At 36.6% G+C, this 9,441-nt stretch overlaps 2 protein-coding genes and 1 long non-coding RNA gene across 3 annotated transcripts; all 3 read right to left on the bottom strand.

Annotated features, from left to right (window-relative positions):
* Positions 1–1,446: 1,446 nt before the first annotated feature.
* On the bottom strand, positions 1,447–2,420 carry LOC124321046. The gene is made up of 3 exons (XR_006914124.1): positions 2,375–2,420; positions 1,791–2,302; positions 1,447–1,685 (listed from the first exon to the last, which is right to left on the bottom strand). It is a non-coding gene; the product is annotated as an uncharacterized LOC124321046 (long non-coding RNA).
* Position 2,421: 1 nt separating this feature from the next.
* On the bottom strand, positions 2,422–3,120 carry LOC124329050 (protein XRP2-like; the record flags this gene model as incomplete). Its single annotated transcript, XM_046788041.1, has 3 exons — positions 2,858–3,120; positions 2,601–2,773; positions 2,422–2,534 (listed from the first exon to the last, which is right to left on the bottom strand). Coding segments are annotated over exons 1-3 (519 nt in total), but the record flags the coding sequence as incomplete, so codon positions are not given.
* A 264-nt stretch (positions 3,121–3,384) lies between these two features.
* Positions 3,385–8,109, bottom strand: LOC124320282 (calcium-activated chloride channel regulator 3A-1-like). Its single transcript, XM_046783129.1, has 16 exons — positions 7,835–8,109; positions 7,603–7,721; positions 7,341–7,528; positions 7,025–7,202; positions 6,793–6,937; positions 6,502–6,732; positions 6,265–6,432; positions 5,779–6,189; positions 5,467–5,709; positions 5,225–5,396; positions 4,999–5,160; positions 4,739–4,903; positions 4,571–4,671; positions 4,386–4,491; positions 4,066–4,292; positions 3,385–3,978 (listed from the first exon to the last, which is right to left on the bottom strand). The coding sequence occupies exons 1-16, from the start codon at positions 8,024–8,026 to the stop codon at positions 3,565–3,567; spliced, it is 3,222 nt and encodes a 1,073-aa protein (XP_046639085.1). The 5' UTR covers positions 8,027–8,109; the 3' UTR covers positions 3,385–3,564.
* Positions 8,110–9,441: the final 1,332 nt, after the last annotated feature.

Genomic DNA, 9,441 nt, shown 5'->3' with positions numbered 1-9,441 from the left:
GAGTTAGACTTTCTCCCCCTTCTCCAGCCTTTTCCTGCAAGTAAAAACTAAATATTTTTTAAATGCTTGATACCAGCCGTCCGCCATTCAAAGAGACCGTTTTGGGGTTTTTTGATTACGCGGAAAACATCGCTAGGGGTTCTAAAAATTAACAAACAGATGAGTTTTGTTCTAAATTTTTCGCTAAGTCAATTGGTAAAACCGCAATCGCTTAGCTATTGTAGTTTGGGAGATATTTCAAAAAAACTTTTGAGGGGGTAGCCAAAATTTAGACTTTTTTTGTTTTTGTTTTTCTGCAGCAGTTTTCTCGTCAACTACTGTACCAAAAAATAATCTAATTGGACTTTTAAAATGATGGGATAGCCCATCTCTTCAAATCATTTTCATTTTTTGTTCCCACCCAGCTTAGAAGCCCAGCTTAGTGATATTAACGATTGAAATGTTGGAAAAAAATTCCCTGAAATTTCTTTGTTTTTTGGCCATGCCGGTTTTATTATGTGGCTGCATTCATCCTGTAAGCCACCTAGCGATGGAGATACCAAATTTGTACCAGCAGTTATATATGTGAGTATGAAGAACCAAAGAATGAAACTTGTTCCGCAACCTGTTCAAGAGTTATGAATTTTTTTATTTCGTTATTATTCCCTATGATTTGGAGCACGCGCTCCCTTTCCAAGCGAAGGGAGAGAGGAAGAGAGGGAGGGAGTTGCGCGCGCACCAAAGAAATAGGGAAAACAACTAAAATGAAAAAATTCGCAACTCTTGAACAGATCGTGGAACAAGTTTCATTCTTTGACTATGTGTTCTTCATATTCACATCTATAACTGGTACAAATTTGGTGCCGATCCAAAAGACCAGATTGGATCCGCTGACCGTGAAATAAAAAATGTTTGAACGAAGATTACTACAAAAACACAAAACATTTTTACAATAATAAATACGCCATCAGAAAGAAAAATAAATTCTCTTTCTTATCGGAATTTTTTTATAATATTGAACATGATACAAATGACTCTTACAGTAATTTAAATTAAAAAACGCACAAAAAAATTATAAAAAGCGCAAAACTTTAATATGTTATGGAAGGCTCCCCGTTAGCATTTAAAAAAATCCATTGGTACATTGCTTCTTCATGACACGAAGAACACGCGATAAAATAATGGAGCAAATCAAATTTTTTTTGCGACGAAAAAATTCGAAACTCGGCGGAATGACCCAACTACTCAACTAGTAATGACATTGGCGAAACTCCGTAAGCCGCCATGCAAGAACATTACCATTTCGCGTCCACTTTTTTTCGCTTTAATCCAACTGACAACTACGGACGTAAGCCAAGTCTATAGTTCCTAAGTAAACTTAAGATTACAAACAAACTAGAAGTTTTAATTTTTTCTACTTACATATATCGTAAAGTCAATAATATATGCTAGCCTTCTAGACTACGTGGTTCGTTTCCTATTTGAGTTCCAGTAGCCTAATCGTAAGTTATTTAGCCCAATTTCGACCGCAATTTTCAACTGCAGTTAGCGATAAATCACGGCTCGACGGAACGGGAAGCGGGGAAAATTTCCGTGTTTTGGAGTAAGAAATGGGAAATTTTTGCGTGTAGTTGTAAATCTAACCGCTAGATGATGAAGCAAGGAACTTTTTTTTTCCCTTTCGGCGTGCCATAGTTATTAGCCCCCTATATAATGCAAGACAAAAAAAGAAACGATTATTTCTTTTGCGATATCCCTGACAAAAAAAAAGTTAAAAAAAAACGTTTAAAAAATACAACCAATTTTAATACTTTCGGATAAGGGGTTCCCAACCACATTGACGTCGATAGATACGCGCTCTGCGCTTGCATCTATCTATATTTTCAGTTGAAGATTTTTTTTTAAGTTAATATGTGCGACAGGTCCGGAAATGAAGGTGTGAAAACACGAGTTATAAACCTATATTTTCTTTCCAGGTCATTTGTGACAATCGAAGTCGGAATGAAATTATTTCTGAAATATTTTCAAACTCTCCAATATCCATTTTCGGGCCGTTACTCGTCAAAAAATTGACGCATATCTGAAAGCAAAAGCTAAATTTTTTTATTTATATTTGTTTAAATTGAAAGTATAAGACATGTAATAGTTTTAGGAAAAGTTTATCGTTTTTAGGATTATGCTAGAGGCTAACAAATTGCCAAAATTTTCTGAATTATCCCAGACGATGGGAGCAGCGGAAGCTGCATATGAATTACGGTTAACGGGTACCATCGGGTGATCGAATGGTAAGGCTGAAAATGTCCGATCAAAGACAATTTGGTGACTAAAGAAACGGTAAAAGACGAGAAAATAATTAATAATAAACATGCAAAATCAAACTAAAAATTATTCTTACTCGGTACAGTATATTAGTTCTTCTTCATTTAAATTATATTCAAAACGATCTTCAATCCCCAAACATTTCCAGTTAGTTTCCAACGAAGTAGGCGTAAAATCAAATACATCTGACCATCGATTAACAATAATCGAGTTTAGTCCAGCGTTGGTAAGGTGACCTAAAACCATGTAAAATAAAATTACTTACGGCTTATTGGATACATCAAGTGATAAGTTTGTGTAACCATGTAATCCCAGATAATCGAGTGAAATACACTGAAACTTCATCAAGGAAGACATTTCGATGCTCGGTTGAGTTGCGCAGAGCAGATAGCAGGTAACGTCAGTACAGTCTCTAGTTCTGAGCTGTCCGCAAGCCGCCACTATAACGCAATGACTGCAGTTTCGCAAGAAGATACTAAAATACAAAACAAAATATATCTCAGCAACCTTTAACTATCTTGATTGACATGTGATTCAAACTACTGTGCTTGACTGCTACCTGCCTTTAACGGGTCCCAAAATGATTTTGCAATCTTTACAATCGTCGACAAAAATGCTGTCGAAGAAACCTGTAACGAGGATAAGCGAACGCAAGCAATTTTCAATCTTAAACTGTTGTCCTTGATAGACGATGTTTCGAAAAATGTACAGTTCGTTCAAATGGTTCAGTCGAAGTTGGTTTGTTTCAACTTCAGATTTGTTGTCCCTGCATTTGAATAACAAAGAACACATCAAAATAATGAAGACAGCCAAAATGAAGGGCAGAAAGTAAACCAAGAATAAACTGGTGGATCAGTTGAAATACAACTGCTTTGATCCAAATGAGTTACATTTTGGCATCATCATCTGGCTAACTACTAAGCCAGTTACGAATTAATTTAAATACGTTACCCATTTGCTACAACACAAAACCAAAGCAAAAAGTATTAACAAACTGTGATCAAACGTAAACACCGACAAAGACTGTTGTTGTGTAAGCCAAGCCGTTGTTGGTTGCCTAGCTACTAAATCGACCTGCAAATCTCCCTTTTCTCAATGTCGTGCATTTATTTAATTCAGTTTATTTCGCATTTACGTACAATCTAATAATTCAGATCGCTTCATTATATTCTATTCAATTAATCGTTAAAAACTATAAGATAACTCGATAAGCTGTTAGACAAGAAAAATTTCCTACAATTAAAATAAAATAAAACATTTTGTTGTTTACAAGGCGGAAATTAAAATCAATGCAACTGAGAGTAAGGAATAGAATAAGACTGATGAAACTCGGGTGATTTGAGCACCATTTGGTTGGAATGGTTGCGCAGTTGTTGGCGATGACGGTTTCGTCGTCGTCGTTGATGTTCTCGCAGCAGTGCTGGCAGTTGTAGGTTTGGATGTTGTTGGAGTTGTAACAGCCGTTGTTGTTGGAGTAGTGAATGTTGTTTTTGAGACAGTCGTAGTAACAGGGGGCTCTGACCCGGTAAGGTAAGTTGTAGGTTTGGATGTTGTTGTTGAAGCTGTTGGAGTTGTAACAGCCGCTGTTGTTCGAGTAGTGACTGTTGTTGTTGAGACAGTAGTAACAAGGACCTCTGACTCGGTAAGGTAAACCATAGGTGCAGCAAACGACTCGAAACCCTAAATTTACAAATAAACAATCCAAATATCGTCAAGTTCATAAAAAAAATATATATATATATAAATAGCGCGCGTGAGCCAACATACCAATGTACTGTTAGAATTCATGGTAAAATACATCGAAGGGGGCGCGGGTCCATCTCGTACCGGGTTGATGGTCACAGAATGACGAACAAAAGGTTGTAAAGGATCTAAAGATCCCTCTACGATGGTGCTTGGATCTACTTCTACAGCTGTTTCCGGAATTTGTCCGTCATCATTGATAATCTGATCTGGGTATAAGCTGTACACCAGTCGATAGGAAGCAACCGACACTGTAAAGAGAGAAAAAAAAAGATTATAAGTAGCTACATAAATTATTTTACGGTACTGAATGCTGGTGTTATAAAATATCGAAATTGATTTACTGTTTTTGCCGTAACTATCTTGAGGAGAAGTCCAAGAAAATGTTACTTTTTGGTTTTCCGAATCGTAATTGTCGATTCGTAAATCCATGATGCGAGCCGGTCGTTCCTGTAAAAAATCATTATTCGTAGCTTAGCAAACGTTTTTATTCAATATTAGTGTCACACGATGATGCTGAATAACGTACTTTGTAAAAAATCGCCGACCGCACGTCAAGGCTGGCAGCATAGGGAATCCAACGTTGAAAACTGGAGGTAGAACCCACTTCGAGATAGGACGAGTCTTCGTCTGTTCACGGAAATTAGAAATTATAAATTATCAGAATAATTCAAACATTCATCAAATTGAATCGTACTCTGATCGATGGGTATTGAACGACTGGAAGGATTATTGTTGAATTGGGCAAGTGGATCGGATCTTCGGTAACCGTCTAAGAGAACAGAAACGTGAAATTTGCCAGACACTTTTGTCGGATTGTAGAAACCCGTGTAGATGCCGTCTTTTGCAAGTAAGTCAGGGTCTGTTGAAAATCAAATTTTTGCTTAAGTCCAAGAATCTCACTACTTATTTCTGCTTATTTGTTTAAGGCATATTGAAAATTTGGAATTCACGTACAAAGGCCGTCGTCTCTCAAAGACACGGATTGCTGGGTTGCGTTTGGCCCATGAACGGTAGCAACAGCAAACTTAAGTGTTCGAGCAAATGCATAGCCCTTTCGAATTGAAGCGAAGATCAAAAACGAAGGGTCTTCGTAAATGTCAGCCATGTTGAGGACTCCTTTCGATTTAAATGGAATCAAAAATGTAAAAACCTGACGAAGATTTGTGGAAAAATCAAATACCGTTTTTGCCAGATGTATAGACTTCGACATCAATTACTCGATTTTTGGATTGGCCTCCGCCGCCAACGTAAACCGGAACGTTTTCACCCAGAATTTCAACAGCCTCGTAAAAGCCTGACAACGGTTCTCCAGTCGTATCAACCATGAACGTCGCAGTTGTCGAGCTTGATGTCTGTATTCAAAACAGGAATTTATAATTTTTCTTTTAGCCAGAAGAAGCGATTTTCAGCAATTTTTCTAACAGATGGTATGGTAAAGGTGTGAATTTTGTACTTTCTGTCCCAACTTGAGTATTTTTGGACGTGCTCTGGCGATGACAAGTTATATTTTGTTTTTCCATCCGTTCCGTTTACCAGGATTTGATAGTCATCGGGTCTTCCAATGGGTACGAAAAAGTGCATCTCTATTGAGCTTGGAACAAAGTCTACGGTGTAAAATTTTCTGAAAGGTGTTGCAGAATTACTCGTAAACGGATCTCGAAGCAGCTAAATACACGGATAATGAGCGATTAAAAAGATATCTAAATGAAGTACAGTATAAATCGTAATTATTACTTGAACTCTTCTGTTGCGAAATTTCGGATCTCGGACCAGCTCGACGGTCTTATTGAACACGCTCGAAATGACAGACTGGTAACTATTTAAGTTGGCGGTAAAATGAGTCCCTCCAGTCAGTAATGTGCTTCTCTCCATTACGTTTTTACTGCTGTCGTCGTTGTATTCAAACGTTATCAAACGAGCGTTTCGAGAATTGAGTAAATGGACAGCCTCAGATTCAACCTTCATTTCATTCATGTTCGTGATGTCATTCAATTTGAACACGAGCGCGATTGACCCGGACAAATGTGTGAAGCTGGTCAAAACGTCTCCAACGTCCAGCATAGCCTTCTCTATTAACAGACCTGACCCTGATGATCGAGTTAATCCGTTCACCTTATTGGCTGATAAAATCTCATTGTTATCGACCTAAATGTTCATTTAAGAATTTGAAAAAAGTACAGTTAACCAACAACAACCATAGTAATATTTTAAATACTTTACTTGAATGGGAGCTTGTATTTCGGTCAGATATCCTCCTAGACGGCCGTTTGAACTATTAAAATTAGCTCCGACCATGGTTGCGATGCCTACGAAAGACCTGGGGCTGGTTGCAGCCAATTGCGGAATTAATTTATTTTCGATTTCCGATTTGACATAATTGAAAACCGTCTAAAAATAATGCGAATTAAGATTTGAATATTAAAATTCACCTAGTCGTCCTTTAATTAAATACCGTACATCATCGGTTAAGGTGTGACTTGAGGTATCCATGACGATATAAACAGTCTGATATGCTGGGAGCAGATAACTGAACTCCGGTACCGTGTTGGTGGAGGCATCCGAAGGGTTAAGGTTAGTGAAATCTGGATGTTTCGAAATTATTGTTTTGGTACTACGATTGCGGCACCAGTAGTTTTGCATGTTGGGAGCTGCTCGGTCATGATTAGTTTCATCGGAAAATTTAGTCACCTATAGTAAAAGAACAATCAATTAAATGAAGAACAAACGAGAATAGTAGCGCAATTTTACTGTAGGTAAAAATGGCATGAACATCAAAGACGTCGTCGGTCCGGTTGTAGCTGTCATATCGGGAATGAATCTGCAATTGAGATCAGTCAGATCGCCTGTCATGTCAGGAGTATTGGGATACTCGCAGTAACGCGTTTGGTCTTCCCTAAAAAGTTGGTCAACAATTAATCACTGAATATATAATGTCAAAAGCAGTGCAATGCTAAATAATAAAATATATATATATTCTTACGGATATGCGTACGATCCTTCAATTTTGCTATTATTGGATCCAGTAAGTTGCCATTCGCCACGAGGATTTTTAAATGTGTAGGGAAATTTATCACCGTTCTCGATAAACATTCCTGGAATTCCATTTTCTTTATGAACACCGTATCGGTAATGGGCGAATTCGTGGAGCATCACCTTAGCTATTTTGTAATAATGAAATACAAATACAAATGTAGTGTTTTGCTATAAACAGTAGACTACAATAACTAGTTTGGCTCCATGTCATTATCAATAAAAATCCCCATTCCTTTCTTCATTCCTGCTCATCACTTGCTTACCTGGATCACCATACTTTTTCACAGTTGCGCCGTTGCTATTGAGGAAAAACTGGGGTGGCGCAATTATATATTCACCCGGTTGGCCACACATTTTGGAATTGTAGGAGCGCGCTGCTTGGACCACTGTCTCGGGGTCATTGGCAGTCATGGTGGTTTCAATTCGCATATCAGCGTTCAAGTAATTATACCTTGAAACCGATGAGAAACAATTGAAATTTAATTAACGAAAACTAGGTAGAGACAGCTTAACAGATTTATTTACGTCGATGTTGGTGCGCCAGTAAGAGTCCAAGCACGCGGCAGTAAAATGTTAACTTTTTTAAAAAAGACTTTTGAATCAGTCGCATCAAAGAGCATTTTTGACGTATCCGTCATTGTTTTCTAATTAACGAGAAAGCATAAATCGTAATGAATGCATTTTTTTTCGATAAATGAATTAAAACGAAAGAATGAAGTTTGAATGAGACGAGATGAATGAAATAGATGAAGCTTACTTTGAGAGCATCGAGGAAGGGAACTCGTTGTTCGGCGTCGAGTTGTAGAGCGTCCTCGGAGATGGCAACCGTAAATTCATAGCCATTACCGTTCAAGCTGACGGAATGTATAGTTCCGATCAGGACACCTCCCCAGAATACCGCAACCCAGCACAACATTACAGTTGTTCTAATCGACATGATGTTTCGCATACGAAACAAATTATATTTAACGATACCCGAAACGATCTTTTCTATTCCGTCGTCGAGAACAAACTAAATTAGTGTCGGTTGACTGTGTTCTATTTACGCGTCGCCACCCAAAATCCCATTTTGACACCTGCAACAGTAGCAAGATAAGAAAGGGGAAAGGTATTTTCAACCGACGTTCGGCTGGCTAGGACGGCAGGCTTTTGATTAACCGAGCATGTTACAGGATATGAGATTGCTTGATATAGAGGGTGTGGTGAAAGACCATGTCAGAAGAAAACGGAACTATATAGAATCAGACTTATTGCAGAGCATCCTATAATTACGAGACTAATGCCACAAGATATTATCAAAATTATCTTATTCGTGTTCTTGTTGACTCGCCTTTCTGTCGGATGACGCACTCGCACTGTAAGCCTGGCTTGTGTAATGGTGAGTCGAGTTTGTGAAGTGATATCACTCCATCGCCATAAATCGTTTCATCTATGATCCTTACGGAAAAATCTCATCAAACTATATGAGAAATCATATGTTTATCAATGACATCAATGATTTTTTAATAATTTTTGATCATCTCATATATTTCTCATTAAATTTATGAGAATTTTCACCCTCATCTTTATCATTTAAAGTGTTTAAAATATTTTTGTCTCATTTTATATGAGATACAACCCAATTCGTAGTAAGAAATCAGAAATCATATAAATTTCATGATTTTACCACAGACTTTTCGCATGAGAAATATGCAAGAAACTAGTAATTATCAATCATGAATTTCTATTGATTTTTTGTATTTGTATAAAATCATGTGAAAATCAATTTTACCTATGACATTATAAGATTTTTTTGGTTTTCTTTTATACAGTTTTTTGGCTTAAAAATCATTAAATTTATTATGAAATGTCTATCAGAAATCAGGTAGTTTTAGGTGTGAGATCATGATATTTAATTATTATTATTTTGTATATTATCATTTATTAAGAGCTTTGTATCAATAATAACTCTAATGCTTTATAGTGAGATTTTTCATTAAAATCATGTGAAAATCAGTTCCCACTAAGGAATCAAAAGATTTTTTGGTATTATTTTTACCCAATTTTGGGCTTTAAAATCTTCAAATTCATAACAAAAAGTCAGTAATAATCAGTTAAATTAAAGAGATAGGCTACAGATGTGAAATTTTTAACTATTTAATCGTAAATATTTTCTTATGTTTTGTAATGATGTTTATGCATAAAATCAAGGGAAAATTTTTCTTCATATGACATCAAAATATTTTCTTGTATTCTTTTAATACGTGGTTTAAGATTTAAAAATCTATCGATTGCTCGCACAAATATCAGTTAAAATCAGCAATAATATAGGCCTACCTGGGATGAAATATTCTTACCTTAAATTATTTTTGAACTTAACATTTT

This window comes from Daphnia pulicaria, chromosome 1 (genome assembly GCF_021234035.1).
Source record: "Daphnia pulicaria isolate SC F1-1A chromosome 1, SC_F0-13Bv2, whole genome shotgun sequence".
NCBI classification, from domain to species: Eukaryota; Metazoa; Arthropoda; class Branchiopoda; order Diplostraca; family Daphniidae; genus Daphnia; species Daphnia pulicaria.
This window is presented reverse-complemented; position numbering and strand designations above follow the sequence as displayed.

Coding starts and splice junctions, on each gene's coding strand:
- LOC124320282 (XM_046783129.1), bottom strand. CDS start 8,026: ATGCGAAACATCATGTCGATTAGAACAACTGTAATGTTGTGCTGGGTT. Junction 6,433..6,501: donor GTCACACCTTAACCGATGAT/GTACGGTATTTA, acceptor CATTATTTTTAG/ACGGTTTTCAATTATGTCAA. Junction 4,672..4,738: donor TTCAATACCCATCGATCAGA/GTACGATTCAAT, acceptor TTCCGTGAACAG/ACGAAGACTCGTCCTATCTC.